Here is a 17,055-nt window from a genome sequence, read left to right on the forward strand (position 1 = left end):
CCGGCCAGCCAACCACCTTGGCCCCTTCCCCAGGCCTCTGGCCCCTGATTGGCAACCCCCACCCTGTTGGGGGGTGGGGCCGGATGGCCCACTGCCCACAGCCCCTCTCCATAGTTGGCCCCACCCTCAATTGACCTCCCAACCCCAATCAGGGGGAGGGAGCCCATTGGCCAATTGCCCACGGCCCCTCCTCCCAGCCGGCCTGGCCCTGATTGGGACCTGATTGGGGTGGGCTAGCTGGCCAACCTCCCGCCATTGTCTCCTCCCAACAGGCCCAGCCCTGATCCACCCCGATTGGGGCCAGGCCAGCTGGACCCCACCCGTGCATGAATTCATGCACTGGACCTCTAGTAAAGGTTTTCTGAATGGGTATGCTAAAAAATTGAAAAATTAGTCTACCTGTTTTTACTTACGTAGACATGTTTGTGTAATGATGTATGTATGAAAAGTTTAAACTCACAGGTAAGTTTTCTATATGTATTACTGTAATTTTAAATTTATACTGATTAGGTCCCATAAATGAGTGCATTCACCAGTCACCGAGAGTAAACAAATGCACACAGCGGGGGCGTTAAAACTGCTCTGGAGTCACACCACAGACAACAGAACCAATTAAGGCTCCTTGAGGGGTGATCACGTGCTAAACTCCCTGAACACTGTTTATGAGCAGTGACTCTCGGATTTAAATATGTAGACTATAGTTGTAGATACGCAATATTTATTTATGTTGGAGAATTTACTACGTTTTTTCCAACATATGGCCTATTCGCTACAATTTTTTTAAAACAGCTAATAATTAAAAAAAAAATAAGCTGTTGATTTAATTTTAAGTAAATCTTGGTTAAAAATGTATTAAAATTAACAGGGAGTTAATTTTCAGATGACGTATGTACCAGAAATTTTGTCCATTAAAATTTGAAGTCCGGCCCTAGCCAGTTTGCCTCAGTGGATAGAACATTGACCTGCAGACCAAAGGGTACCAGGTTTCATTCCGGTCAAGGGCAAGTACCTTGGTTGCAGGCTCCTCCCCTGATCAGGGCGCATGCAGAAGGCAACCAATCGATGTGTTTCTTTCACATCAATGTTTCTCTCTGTTGTTTCACACCCCCTAAAAATCAAAGGGAAAAATATCCTCAGATGAGGGTTAACAAAAAAAATCTATATATAAAAGCTTAAGCGACCAAACAACTGGTCACTATGATGTGCACTGACCACCAGGGGGCAGATGCTTAATGCAGAAGATGCTCCCTCGTGGTCAGTGTGCTCCAACAGTGGAAGAGCTGTTCAGCTGACGGGCACCAGATGCCGGGATCATGGCTAGCAAGTGCAGCTGCAGCGGTGTGAGCATCTCCTGCCTCCGCGGCAGTGCTGAGCAGGTAGCAGCAGCAGGCGCAGTGGGACCAAGATGAGCAGGAATGGCATGGCACCCAGCCAGGGCTTGGGGTCCTCCCCAGCTGCCTGCCACTTCAGGGATCGGGCAGAAACCGGCAGTCCGACATCCCCCAAGGGGTCCCGGATTGCGAGAGGGCGCAGGCCAGGTTGAGGGACCTCACCGGTGCATGAATCCGTGCACTGGGCCTCTAGTAAATAAATAAAATCCAAAGTCCGTTAAATTGAGTTCCGCAAAATTGAGGGTTTACTGTACCTTCAAACCTGAAATCTGAACATTTAAATTCCACTGAAAGAATAGTCCTTGATTTTCTAATTTTTTTGGTACCTATAAAGATTTACAAATGAGCGAGGGAAGAAAAAGAGACTGTCATTAAGAACAAAGTTTTGCATAAACTGTATTGGTTTATTTACAATTGTAATCTATAAACATTAACACAAACATCTTTACATTAATATTATGTAAAAAGTTCTATAACTGAAATGGGGTGGGGGGGATGAGACTTCAGGACATTTCTAAAGGGGGTGCCAAGAAAAGAAAAAAATGCAACATAACAGTTGTGGAGAGTTATAAATATCAATTATTGCACCAGGAGCAATTTCATGCAAATGTCTTCAACCACTCAAGTAAACTTTTTATTTAAATATTAGAATAAAATATCAAAATACCATGACCTATGCTGCCTTTTATTCACTTGATTTCCATGAAGTAAATTAAAATTACTATCTGCAAACCGGATATGTCTAAATATCTCTCCCATCGACCCCTTAGAGATAATCCATTACACTTTAAAACATGAAGATTATAAGGATTTGCTACTTCCCAAACAGATTTTACAAGAAGTCATTCCACATCCTCAAATGTGTTCTTGGATTTCTCTTACCTAACATGTCTAATATGAACCTCTCAATAAATTAAGTTGAGGAAGCTGCGAAATAAAGCAGATCACTTTACAGTTTTGTCATATTAAGAGAATAGAAATAGTCTCAAACCATTGGAATTTTAATAAGACAAGACAAAAAACAAAGAAATTTCAGAAAGTGATGATAAAAACAACTGTAGTTTATACAGCTCTCTGATTATTTGGCTTTTATTTAAGTGGATATTTGTGGTCACAGACCATAATCTCACTGAAGATAAATCAGTGTGTGCTCAACACCTGCCTTAAATACCCTAAATCAAATAGTGCATTTGTAATAGACCAAAGACATTTTTACAGATACAATTCTGTCCTCAAAATGTTAACTGTAACCTTAACATGCCTACTTACTTATATATATTGCTTTTAACTGCTCCATTGAAACCATTAGGATGATGTTTAGTATCTGAAGCACTCGTGTTCAAATTATTAGCTAATGGTGCAAAGATGTTTGGAAATCGATGTTTCAACATTTCATTACCTGGACTGAATTTCTGAGTTGGCTGGAATCTTTATCCATTTCATTAAAAAGATAACACTCTTTTTAAGATCAGAAACGACAAGCTAATTATTAAGCTATGCAATATTTTTAGTTACTGATATTGCTCAGTGGGTAAAACCAAATGTAGCAATTAACAGGCTCTCTTCAACTAATTCTATCTCTAGTTTTCAGTGAAGACATTGCAAATATATATATATGTGTATGGTTGTTTTGAAATCTAAAAGTGATGCATGTTCCCTTAAAACAGCTCTTCAAAACAGAACTGCATTCTGCTCCCTTAGTTCATAAGGGCACAGGGTTAGTTACTTCAAAGTCACTTAATAACTGACTTTTATAATGAATCATTTTACAAAGCCAAAACTGCAAAAGAAAAAAATTTAAAAATTAACTGTCCAGAGATTAATTATAATAATTTGAACTTTTAAGACTGCTATTCAAATATCCCCATGAGCAAATGAAAGGTCTCCAGTTAGTATTCAGTCAGGAAAATGTCCATGTTTCTCTTGGTTGCTTTAATTTCTTTTGAAATACTTTTCTTTTATATTAACTTTCCAAAGCATCCAACACTTTCATGATCTGTTGTTTTATGGCTTTGGTAGCATCTCCTGCATTTGGAATCAAATACCTGTGGGGGGAAAATATATACATATTAATACAGCACTTTTTCTTCAGAACTCTGCTTAGATGTCACCTCCAGTGGGAAGCTTTCTCTGACTTACAAAGCCAGCAGAAATGTCCTCCTACGTACTCCCCAGAACTTATATATTAACATATACTCAACATATACTCATAAGCATATTTGAAAGAAAATCTAAATGCAAAAGCAAGGTGATTTTTCATAGTGTACAGCAAGGTGGAATGAACTGCAGATCAGGAGTTAGAAGGTAGGTGTGAAGATGTGAAAGTCATTTAATCCCTCTCGGCTTCACATTGTTATTTATAAGATTAATTATGGTTTAGCATCAAGATCAGTGTGGTATATGGCCCTGTGCTAGTCCATGAACTCTTTGTCACTGGTTCATAATGAGACAAGGAGGAGCTTATACTAGATTGCAAATTAACTACACAATTCAGTACACTGTTTAGTTCACTGACATTTAAAAAAAATAAGAATTTGATGAAAGAAAATAAAAGCATTGACTTATATTCTGAAAAAACTTCTTATTTGATTGCAAACCAGCATTTAGTGCAACACTGGTACAGGTTATTTTTAAAGACCATTCTTTCAAAAAGTTTAATTAGTTATGGTACTTACTAAAATCATGTGCTGACGGCTAAAACACAGATGACTAAGAATTTGGAAGAAAAAGACAGCAAAAAATATTAATGAAAGTGATTCAAGTATCCTATTCCACCACCTCTTCCCCTAAACAGAGAAACAAACCATGTTTAATAATGAACTAATTCAGTAATTTAGACAATATCATCCCAAGAAAATCTTACCTTTCAATTGCCAAGATTTCTATTCCTGAAGCACTGCTGTTTCCATACTTGAAGGTAATTAGGTCAGGGTGTTTCTTTTTGGATGTAATTTTAACCACAGAATTTAGTGCTTGTCGAGACTGTATATAAGCCAATCCTTTCCGTGAAAGAATCTCCCTTAAACAGTACATATGTGTTGCAGTAACCAACAGATGACTTGAGAGAAAAAGCATTAAAAAACAAAAAGAATGTTTTTAAAATGTCATTTAAAATAGCTATTACTTCAATAGCCCCAATTAAAAAAAATGTTCAACTCCAGATGAAATTACTTTTGAGTTAAAAATACAAAGGTTCATTATAAACAAACTAGAAGCCCAGTGCACAAATTCGTGCACCTGTGGGGTCCCTCGGCCTGGCCTGTAGGATTGAGCTGAAACTGGCTCTCCTACATCCCTCAAGGGGTCCCGGACTGTGAGAGGGTGCAGGCCAGGCCAAGGTGCATGATCGGGTCCGGGGAGGGACGCAGGAGGTTGGCCAGCTGGGGATGGACTGTGGGAGGGCTCCAGGGCGTATCTGGCCTGTCTCGCTTGGTCCCAATCAGCCAGTCCCCAGCGGCAAGCTAAACTACGAGTCAGAGCATCTGCCCCGTGGTGGTCAGTGCACATCATAGGGCCTGGTTGACCAGTCGACTGCTTCCTGGTGGTCAGTGCACATCATAGCGACTGGTTGACTGTCTGCCCCCTGGTGGTCAATGAACGACATATCGAGCGGTTGAGCAGCCTTAGCAGACCATTAGCATATTATGCTTTGATTGGTTGAATGAACAACCAGACACTTAGCATATTAGGCTTTTATTATATAGGACTACAGGCCCGATGCACAAAGTTTGTGCAAGGTGCTTAGCCTTCGCAGCTGCGGCAGCTTGCCTCACCCTCTCAGCCATGGCAGCTTGCCTTGGCCCTCACAGCTCCGGCTTTAGCCGTAAGGTCATCCAGAAGGTTGTTCGGCTGTCCGGTCTAATTAGCATATTATGTTTTTATTATATATAAGCTACCTAATAAAAGCTTTTAGTTTTCCCTTATGTTTTATTAACAGATAAACCTATCACTGTCTAAGAACAAAGGTATAATCTATATAATAAAAGCCTAAATAACCGTTACAGCGGAATGACCAAAATGATCAGTCACTATAATGCACATTGACCATCAGGGGGCAGACGCTCAATGCTGGAGCTGCCCCCTGGTAGTCAATGCGCTCAGCCAGAAGCCTAATTCATAGCTGGTGAGGGCAGCAGCGGTGGTGGGAGCCTCTCCCTCCTCCCCGGCAGTGCTAAGGAGCAGTGAGTCGAGCAAGGAGCAGCGAGCAGGCAGGCAGTAAGGAGCGAGGGGTCCTGAACTGGGTGCTGGCCGGGCTAAGGGACCCCACCCCCCAGTTGCTATGACACGCACTGACCACGAGGGGGCAGACGCTCAATGCAGGAGCTGCTCCTTGATGGTCAGTGTGCTCCCACAGCCAACCTCCCATGGCCGGCCAACCTCCTTTGGTCCCTCCCCCCGGCCGGCTGGCCCCAATTGCCCTAATCAGGACTGGGCAAGACGGTCCCGATGGCTGGCCAGGCCAAGGGACCCCACCCGTGCATGAATTCATGCACCGGGCCTCTAGTATTTTATAAAAAGTACAATACAATTAAAGTAATAGATTTAAAATAACAGATTTGTAGAATCTATTCTATATGGTATAAAAAATATACTACCCTCCACACTTTCAACAGTATTGTCTATACTCACAAAGTATTCTCATTCAACATATCATAGCATATGCCTAATAGCAAAGACCACTAAGCAATAGTTGGGCTGCCTTACATATTTTGTAATATTCTGTAACTGTACCCTAAAGACAAAATGTGCACAGAATTATTACCACCACCCACCCTGTGTATCAGCTTTAATACAGTGATAATACTCATACACTTTTAGGTAATAGAATAAGAAAAATACCAGAAAAGTCTAGAATGTGGGATATTCAGCTGAACAATAGACCTAGACTGACAGGATTCATTAATCATGAAGAAACGGGTGTGGAGTGTAGAACTTTGGGTGAGACTAAATAGATATAACAGGCAAATACAGTGTGTGAACCCTGACTGGATCCTGGATCAGGAAGTACAAACAAAGACTATAAAAGATACTTTGGGGGCACTCTGAAAAATTTAAGTATATGGACTGAATGTTGAATCATGTTAATTTTTACGATTTTAAAAGGTGATAATACTATTTGAGTTATGAGATTTTCTTGGGAGATTTATGCTGAAGTGTTTAGGGTTAAGTGTTATATCTAAGCTGCTTCTGAATGGCTTGATAAAAGGGAAATTCATGTGTATATGTGTATGTATATATACACACTCAAATAGAGATGGGATAGTATGAAAAGAAGTTAGAAGCTAGTGAATCTAAGAGAGGTTTATAAAGGTATTCAACGTACTGTTTCTTTAACATTTCTTGTTTAAAATTACATTAAAAATCTTTCTAAAACTCAAGACACATATTAACAGAGGGAAATTATATCCTATTGTATTTGGATAAATAAAATTTCTTTTGTAGTTTGGTTTTATATTATTAACTTCTCTAAATTCAATTGTACTTCTGAAGAAGACATTTTTTTACAAGTACCTAGGAAACATGTGTCCATTTTCTTTCACTTCTTTACAAGGAAAATGATGCTTGATGTCTGGCTTGTTTATCCAAGTCTGAATGTTAACAACCTCTTTTCTATCATCATCTGACATGGAAGAACTGTCAATTTCATCTATAAAGAATTTAAAGTATTAAAAGTGGGCATTACCAATTTTAAAAATGATACATTTCTTAACAGCTTGAAACACAATTTCAGTAGTACTGTGAAAAAAACACACTAGTCAATTCTTTTATTTTTATTTATTTCAGAGAAAAAGGGATAGAAATATCAACGATGAAAGAGGATCATAGGTCAGCTGCCTCCTGCATACCCCCTACTAGGGATTGAGCCCATAACCTGGGCATGTGCCCTTGGTCAGAATCGAACCCAGGACCCTTCAGTCTGCAGGCCGATGCTCTATCCACCATGCCAAACCAGCTAGGACTTAATTCTAATGTTGCTACTATATTTCCTTATGCCACAAATACTAATACAAAAATAATGTTATGAAAAATTGCTCTATATGATAAGAAAAAGTCAGGTGAAAATACTGAGATTAAACTAAGAAATTTAAGCATTTTTATTTAGATAGCATAACTATGAAATCTGACTAGTCTGTAGAGAGATGGCTGAATTTTCAAACAATGAACACCTATTTTGAGGGCATATAGAGCAGAGTTCTTTTTCTCTTGCTGGTTCCAGATTTTAAGTTAAACAACAACAAATCCAACCTGGGATAGATAAGTAAATATCTATATTATTCTCATGAGAGAAATAGAAAACATCCTAATTATTTTGTTCTTCTCATTTAAGAAAAAGAAATTATGATCCCTGGGATTAATAATTATAAATGTTCTTCCCTTTGCTTTTTAATAAATATTTCAAAATATCTATATCTATAAAAGCCTAATCGACCATTCGACTGGTAGCTATAACATGCACTGACCACCAGGAGGTCAATGCACAGGCATGGAAACATGAAAAAGGCTGATGAATCTCAGAAGGAAGTGGGGAGGGGAGAGGGCGTGAAGAGGTTAACCAAAGATCTTATATGCATGCTAGAGGTCCTGTGCAGATTCATGCACCTGTGGGGTCCCTCAGCCTGGCCTGCGGGGATCAGGCCGAAACTGGCAGTCTGACATCCCCCGAGGGGTCCCGGGTTGCAAGAGGGTGCAAGCCAGGCCAAGGGACCCACCGGTGCACGAATCCATGCACCAGGCCTCTAGTAAAGATACAATAAAAAAGGAAATCTCATATATCTACATTCCTCTTCCCCAATCACACTACTCTTCCTTCCTAAGAAATAGCGGCTATCAAGTTTAGTGTTACCAGTTCCATACTTTAACTATATTTGCATATAGTTAATCTTTAACTATATATAAATATCCCTAAATAATATAGAGTAGTATTTTGTATTTTAAGTAAAATTTATATAAGTAGACTATTCAATTGTACTCTTTTGTAATGGCTACCCCGTTCCCAACATTATAAAATGTATCCATGTTGACACACACAGCTCTAGTTTTCTCATTTTCATTATTGTGCAGTTTTCCATAGTGTAAATATGTGTGTGTATGATTTATGTAAACACACCATAATTTATTCATTCATTTGTTAATGGAAGGAGTTGAGATATTCAGGGAAAGATACATAACAGAGAGGGTGGGGGAAAAGGAGCAAAAGAAACAAATTAGAAATAGGAAGTAGAAAATTACATTTACTGCAATGCAGGTTTTCTGGAAGGTGATTTTGTAACATGGATTAAAATGTCAAATGTGATTCCCTGTAACCTAGCAATCTTACAGCCAAGAATTTACCATCTGGATGTACTTGCAAAAGTTCATGTTCATATATGTATAAAAACATCCGTTGTTGCCCTAACCGGTTTGGCTCAGTGGATAGAGCCTCGGCCTGCAGACTGAAGGGACCCAGGTTCGATTCCGGTCAAGGGCATGTACCTTGGCTGCGGGCACATCCCCAGCAGGGGGTGTGCAGGAGGCAGCTGATCGGTGTTTCTCTCTCATCGATGTTACTATAACTCTCTATCCCTCTCCCTTCCTCTCTGTAAAAAGTCAATAAAATATATTAAAAAAAAATCCGTTGACATTTGAAACAGAAATAAAAATTAAAATGTCAATGGAAGAAGATGAAATAAATAAATTATGGTAGGTTCACATGATAGAAAAATAATTGAAGAGGTATACGGGCTGAGATAGAAAATATGCAACATGTATTACTAACTGGAAAAGGCAAGGTGAGATATGGGAGTTTTTTCATATTTTGTACATTTATGTACTGTTTTATTTTTTCTAACTTAATATACATATTAATATTAATTATGATTATTTAACCATGATAATCTGGCAGTGGGATTATGAACCAAAGTAATAAATTCTTTTTTAAAATATAAAGAAAGACAACCAACCACATGGAGGATGACAAATTTCCCTGACACAATATCCCCATCTTGTGGCCCTTTAAAATATTGCCTCTAGTTTCAAAAGGTTCTTCAGATGTCTGTTTTGGAATTCCCTGAACTTTGGTCCCACAACTCTCAATCTCCTAGGTGGATGGATCAGGGTTTTTAAATTCAATCCCATGGATTTCAATACTATTTGTACACTGATGATTCTGAAATTATCACCAACTTAGACTTGTCTCCTCAATTAAAGGCTCCTATAATCAACTGGCTATGCAACATTTCGCCTTGGACTTCTAATAGGCAGAACCTCAGATGTTTCAGACAAACTCTTAATTTAAAAAACCAGTCTTTAATTTCCTCTACAGAATCTCACTGTGTCTTTCTTCTTTTTTAATATATTTTTATTGATTTCAGAATGGAAAGGAGAGGGAGAGAGAGAAACAGCCATGATGAGAGACAATCATTGATCGGCTGCCAAACAGGGACTAGAGCCCGCAACCTGGGCATGTGCCCTGACTGCGAATTGAACCACTGAACCGCACCGGCTGGGCACTGTCTTTTTTTTTTTTTTTTTAAAGCAGTTGTTTGCTACTCCCAAAATAATCTTTATAATCACTCTTGGTGCCTGAGGAAAGAAGTCTATAAGTAAGTGTAGTACTACACCTGTGTCGTATTCTTCTTCATCCCCAATGCTGAACACAGGTTTCACACCACGGTAAGGCTTGCCCACTCTGTCACTGCTGCTCACATGCCTATATTCAAAGAATTTTAGAAGGGGGGGGGGAATTCATCACATAAGTTATTAAAGATTTTAACCAAGTATCATTTGACTACTCAAATAAATGTAAATGTTCTTTGCCCACGTACAACCCAGTTTTAGGATAGCTATGTTAAGGAAATTGAAACAAGATAAGGAAATGTTAGCAAAAGTGGCATAAAGACTTGGTGGCTGAATGTTTTCAAATCTGTAAATATTAAATTTGAAGCAATTTTAATATTCATTATAAACCAGGGCTTAGCCCAGCCAGAGTGGCTCGGTTGGCTGAGCATTGTCCTATGCACCGAAAGGTTGCCGGCTCAATTCCCAGTCAGAACACATACCTGGGTTGTGGCACTTATGTAAGGAAACTAATTGATGTTCTCTCTCACATCGATATTTCTCCTCTCCCCCTCCCTCTCTCTAAGCATGTCCTCGGGTGAAGATAAGAAAACAATGCTTAGATCTGTGTGGCCTTAGAGAAGTTACTAAACCTCTCTGTGATTCTGTTTTCTCATCTGTAAAATAACATCTACCCTTCATGGTTATAAGAATTAAACCATTTAATATTGTATGTGTGTAATTACACACTGATTTCAGAGAGGGAGATAGATAGAAACATCAATGATGAGAATCATTGATCAGCTGCCTTCTGTACACCCCACACTGGGGATTGAACCTGCAACCCAGAAATGTGCCCTGACCAGCAATCAAACCGTATCCTCCTGGTTCATAGGTTGACACTCAACCACTGAGCCATGCTGGCTGGGCAAGCCAGTTAATATTTTTTAAAGCTCTCAGAACAATGCCTGGTATATAGCAAGTGCAACATACATGTTTGTTAGACAATATAGATTATGGAACCAAACATTCAAATTCTAGGAGAGCTTAAAGTTTTTATAGGGGTGTGCAAGTGTCTTAAGGTTTTTCCTCCCATTTTTTATTATTGTTACTTTAATTTTAATAGAAACTAAGATTCTACTTCTAATACATAAACATAAGTAAGCCATGAAATGAATCTGCCTTTCTTATTCAAGTGAAAGAAGCCTAAACAACATGTAAACTCAAAATTGGTTAGTTCTGCAGGAAGTATTACCTCTTTTTTAACATAAAAGCTTAACCTCATTACTTTGCAGATAATTTTAACAAAATACTTTGGGAAATAAACATTTTATTATTTGTAGGATAAAGTATGAAGAGAGTCCAAAGTGGGGAAAAAAATCAAATTACACTATCTTTACTTAGCCTTAGAATTCAATTTTTCCACAAGATGGATATCAAACATGTATTTTAAATATTTTTCTAATACATTTCATCAATAAAAATCTTATCACAACCTAATTTTGTTGAAAGGCTTAAATTTTTACTTCTTCAAAACAACATTCCTCAACAGAAAATCAATTTGAGTTGAGTGAATAACCAGACATTCTTTGGGAATTATAAGTTAGGTTAATCACTACATAGCTAACATTTTGGTTAAATTAAAATCATAAAATAATTTGAGCTTATGTTAAAATAAATCTAATGTAAAATTATCCTGTATATTATCAAACAATTCTCGTTAGATCAAAATTCAAAAACCTATGAAACTCAGATTCAGCTTTCTTACAAAAGGCAAAGATAAAGATAATATAGCTTTATCTAAGAATACTTTAGTGCCATCCTATCTAATAAAAGCCCAGCAACCAAACAGTGGAGTGATCAGAATGACCAGTAGACAGTCGCTATGATGCGCACTGACCACCAGGGGGCAGACGCTCAATGCAGGAGGTGCCTCCTGGTGGTCAGTGTGCTCCCACAGTGGGAGCACCGCTTGGGCTGACTGGGATGAGCAGCTGCTTCTGCAGCAGGAGCAGCCACTGTGGGGGAGGGCGGGGGTCCACAGTCGCTCCGCTGACCAGGATGAGCAGGCCAATCCCCACAGGCCACACCCCCCACCAGTGCACGAATCTTGTGCACTGGGCCTCTACTCTAGATTATAAAATTATATGAGAATTAAATTATTGCTTCTCTCCTGATATTAATGCATAAACTGCTTGCTACAACATAGAAAGTAATAAAGGGAATGTTTATAGTGAATGCTTGAATCAGAAACCAAGTATCTGAAGAGACAAATAGAAAAAAAACCACAATGGAGTTTTTATAAGAAGATTGCTAAAGATTACTGAGATGGTTCTTAAAAGACTGGCTAAAAATTAATAAAATTCAATGGATGGACTTCTTTTTTAAAGCAGCATTATCTATTCTTTCTTAGTAAAAATAATAACAGAAGCATCTACAAAATAGTTGGACAAGGTTTTTACTTAATCTGCTAAGCTCAGAAGAAGCTAACATTTCATTCCAACATTTCACAGAATTTTACTTTCAAAATAGGTATATCTGCCTTTGGACCAGAGAAGATAATTTAATTTTTTTTTTTAATTAAGAATCTGGGAGAAAACTTGGGAGTTAAATAAAATCAGATGAATTCAATGGTTGTATAAGAGAAAATAGAATGGTAATTCACAAACATTTTAATTTTAAAAGATGCAATTTCCTTTAAAATAGTCTTAGATATGCCGAGACCGGTTTGGCTCAGTGGATGGAGTGTCGGCCTGCGGACTGAAGGGTCCCAGGTTCGGTTCCGGTCAAGGGCATGTGCCTGGGTTGCGGGCACATCCCCAGTGGGAGATGTATCCCTCTCCCTTCCTCTCTGTAAAAAAAATAAAATATTTTAAAAAATAAATAAATAAAAAATAAATAAATAAAATAGTCTTAGATAAAATTATAATAGAAGCCCTTGTAATGGGTTCTCTATACGAACAGTCATAGCAAATAAAAGCCCTTATCAATCAGTTGAGAGTAAACTATTGTTTTTAAAAATTTTATTTCTAGTCACTGGGAATACTGAAATGACCTGAGAAAAAGTCAAGTCCATTATTCTAAAGCTTAACTTACAGTCAAAGTATGACAAGATTTTCTTTTAAAATGTTCATAGGTATTGCTATAATTGATATTCTAATTTAAATTGCAGAAACATTCTATGAATATAAAAACTGTTAAGCCATATAATTCTTTTGTTCAGCCTAATTGAAGATCCTTTCAAACTGATGGGATCTAATGACAAACAGCCCATCTCAATGAGGCAGAGAAGAGATGGGTAATACATTAATATGTCCATCATGACAATTTCTTTCAATGAAAACCAAAGACAGGACTCCAGAACTGTGGTTCTTTGGAACCAATTTATATATTAACGCATGAATCTAAATACATACACTTTATTAAGAAAAATCTAAAATATCATAAAACTAGAGGCCCTATGCATGAAATTTGTGCAAGAGTAGGCCTTTGCAGTCCCGGCTTCATCCATTAGGTTGTCTGGACAGTCGTTCCACTGTTCTGTCAATTTGCATATTATGCTTTTATTATTACAGATGACATAATGAACATGAATTATCCAAAATTTTGAACCATGAATTGTGCTTTTTAAACCAGGTACTATAATTTTCTCTACCATTAGGGCAGGACACAGAAGTAAATGATCTCCAAAGCTAAATAGCCTGTCAACTCTGAAACTATTTATTTTCTTTGTTTTACCTCCCTCTGTCTCAGAACAAAAGCTGCAGGTTTATGAAATTCTTGGATTCAAATGCACTTGCTTTTCATTTGAGGAATGGGAGATACAAGGAAGCATGCAAGAAAAAAATTTTTTAATGATCAAAGAAAAAACCAAAAAGAGATCAGCGTCACATGTACTCCTAAAAGTAGAATGAGAAAAGTTTAGCATTTGAAACAGTTACATGAAATTTTAGCCAAGACGTGATGAGGCTTATAGACAGCATGAAGCATGCTAAAGGAAAGGATGGCCCAACAAAGCTGCTCTACTCATTGGCTTACCGCTCTGTACATGTTCTGTCTGGCCAAGGAAGATTGAAAGACATTCTACAGCAAATTGAGGCAGAGGACAGAACAAAATGATTATAAAACCACAACAGTTTTAAAACAAAAATATAGCACAATCAGTTTTTCTAACCCAGAGTGTACATTATAAAGAAGATGTTTCAATCATCCAAAGCACAAAGAAAAATTTTAAAAGCCTGTCTCAAGTGACTCCTTAACAAAGTCTTTTCATTTTATCACTAGTTCATTTTAAAATAAAATTAATGAATTTTAAAATAAAAATATTTAATTTGCAGGCTATAAAATGTAGCAATAGTAGTACTGTAATTCAAAATGCACTAATTAAAAGTAAAAATGTTAAAGGTTTTTAAGAGCAGACATATAATTTAATGAGCAAAAGAAATATTTTGTGGTAAAACACTTTAACATTTACCAGTTGACCATTTTAGACAAGATACAATTTTTTGGATTAGTGAAAATAACCTATTTTCTTCTTTACTATTTACTGGGTGGGAAAACATATATTTTTGTATGTATATATACTTAAAAAGTGACAAATAGTAAATTCCTGACATTTAGTTCTTAAAGTCAAATATTTCAACTTTCCTAGGATACTGCAGGTAAAACATGAGTGAAGTTAAATACTGTAACACACTGCCAAGATTAAGCTTGCTTAGAAACAAATTCTGCACTGAATTATTAGGTTAGCTTTGAACTCTAGGAACAAAAAGGATCAATGTGTGGACAAAAATATATTGTGTACTCACAATTTCAGTAAGAAACAATGTAACAGATAAATTTGCTTATTATTTGTTGGCTATGTCCTTCATTTTTAAGTAATGGGAAGCTAAGGGTCTCTTATATTCTGTGAACAAAATTCTATGAAGATCTGAACTATTGAACTTCAGAAAACATATTTCTGATTTATTTAGCATGACCAGATTTTCTAGGTTTTAAATTCCAAAAGCAGAGGAAGAGGCTCCTGCAGAGATTACTCCATTTGGTACTTGATTCTCATACATTTGCCATGTGGGAAGCAGCTACCATATGAAGAGTAAAACATAAAATGACATTTGAATATATTTTTTAAAAAATGGCATGAAGGGGCAGAATCATTACTTGCACCTTATTCTGAGCAGTAGGAGAGAAAAAAAAGTAATCTGTAGACAAATTTTACAGCAATATAGAACATCTTATAATTATAATGGAAACTGAAACCATATACTTAAAAAATGTACTTTATGATCCTTTTCTAGAACACATTCGAGTCAACTAATATTTACTCTAAGATACTTTTTAGTTTGAATTACTCATCATAAACTCATGCTGTATAAGCAACTCACCGATCCACAGGAGCTGATGTATTCTCAATAAAACTGATAACTTTTTCCCTGACATTAACAGATTTTGTCTTCAAAGCAATAGTCATTTTATTTACTAGTGATTTCATTCCTCTATCATTTAAGCCATTAGAAGGTTCTCCCTGAAAAATAAATAAATAAATAAATTACTAAAGAACTTCTCTCCAAACAATTAGCAGACACACTACTGCTAAAAGTTATCTAAATGTCATGGACTGAATTGTGTCCCTCTCCCTTCCCTAAATTCCTATGTTTAAGTCCTAACTCTCAGTACACTTCAGAAAGTGACTGTATGTGGAGACAGTGTCTTTAAAGAGGTGATGAAGTGTAAATGAGATCATATGAGTGGGCCCTAATCCAACATGACTGGTGCCCTTACCGAAGAGGGGGAGACACCAGGGTGCTCCACACAGAAAAAGGCCATGTGCAGACAGAGCAAGAAGGTGGCATCTGCAAGCCAGAGGGTGGCCTCAGGAAAAATCAAACCAGCCAACCCTTTGATCCTGAATCTCTAGCTTCCCTAACTTTGAGGAAAAAAATTTCTGTTGTTTAAGTCACACAATCAATTTGATATGGCAGCCGTAGGTGAAACCATTTTAGAAATGGAAGGTAGAAACAAAAAATGAGGACATATATTGCACATATAAATGTGTGGAGTGTGAAGTTACCTTCCTTATTCAACAAGTAATCAAGTTTTTGAGCTTTTCTTAATTCAGATTATTCTATAAAAATGAGCGAAAGTATACAGGCGTACCTCAGAGATATTGTGGGTTCAGTTCTAGATTACTACAACAAAGTGAATATGGCAATAAAACGAGTCACACTCACACAAATTTTTTTACTTCCCAGTGCATATGAAAGTTATATTTATACAATGCTGTTGTCTATTAAGTATGCAACAGTATTATGTCTAAAAAACAATGTTCATTCTTTAACGAAAAAACATTTAACTGCTAAAACATGCTAACCATCATCTGAGCCTTCAGTGAGTTGTAATCTTTTTGTTGGTAGTCTTGCTTTGATGCTGATGGCTGCTCAGGGTGGTAGTTGCTGAAGGTAGGGGTGACTGGAAATTTCTTAAAATGAGATAGTAATAAAGTCTGCCACATCAATTAACTCTTCCTTTCATGAACTATTTCTCTGTAGCATGCAATGCTATTTGAAAGCATTTTACCGACAGTAGAAATTTTTTAAAAATTGGAGTAAGTCCTCTCAAACCCTGGTGCTGGTTTATCAACTATTAGTATATATAAACCATAAATTAATAAATCCTATATAATAAAAAGCTAATATGCAAATAGACCAAACTGCAGAAAAACCAAACAACTGGTTGCTATGATGTGCGCTGACCACCAGGGGAGGTGTGCAGAACATGGCAGGCGTTTGCTGCGAAGGGATGGTGGAGCAGGTGAGTGGGGACCCTAGACCAAGGCGGGCTACCAGTCACTGTCATCAGGGAGAGCCTCTGGTGGTTACTGAAAATTCTTTACTCCTGGGCGCTGCGGTCCCGCCTGGCACTTGCACCTGCTGTCGGTACCAGCCCTGCTTACACCCACTGCCAGAGCCTGCACTGCTTGCACCTGCTGCTGGTGCCCTGCCTGCCACTGGTCCCAATTACTTGGCACAATCAGCAGGTGTGAGCAGCGACTGCCAGCCCTGGTTGCCCCTGAGGGCTTCTCCACCTCCCCCTGCTCCTAAGGAGCGGTCAGGGAAGCAGCCACCACTCA

The 17,055-nt window shown here is 37.8% G+C and overlaps 1 protein-coding gene across 1 annotated transcript in view; it reads right to left on the reverse strand.

Moving 5' to 3' along the window:
* Nucleotides 1-1,774: 1,774 nt before the first annotated feature.
* Nucleotides 1,775-17,055, reverse strand: part of TBC1D23 (TBC1 domain family member 23) — a 68,225-nt gene continuing 52,944 nt past the window's right edge. The window contains exons 13-18 of the mRNA XM_015572147.1: nt 15,311-15,450; nt 13,965-14,009; nt 9,992-10,080; nt 6,903-7,038; nt 4,255-4,449; nt 1,775-3,436 (exon numbers count right to left, since the gene is read on the reverse strand). Coding sequence (XP_015427633.1) covers nt 3,355-3,436; nt 4,255-4,449; nt 6,903-7,038; nt 9,992-10,080; nt 13,965-14,009; nt 15,311-15,450 — 687 coding nt within the window. The 3' untranslated portion in view covers nt 1,775-3,354. The remainder of the gene's footprint in view (nt 3,437-4,254; nt 4,450-6,902; nt 7,039-9,991; nt 10,081-13,964; nt 14,010-15,310; nt 15,451-17,055) is intronic.

The sequence above is a fragment of the Myotis davidii genome, unplaced genomic scaffold, assembly GCF_000327345.1.
Source record: "Myotis davidii unplaced genomic scaffold, ASM32734v1 scaffold492, whole genome shotgun sequence".
NCBI classification, from domain to species: Eukaryota; Metazoa; Chordata; class Mammalia; order Chiroptera; family Vespertilionidae; genus Myotis; species Myotis davidii.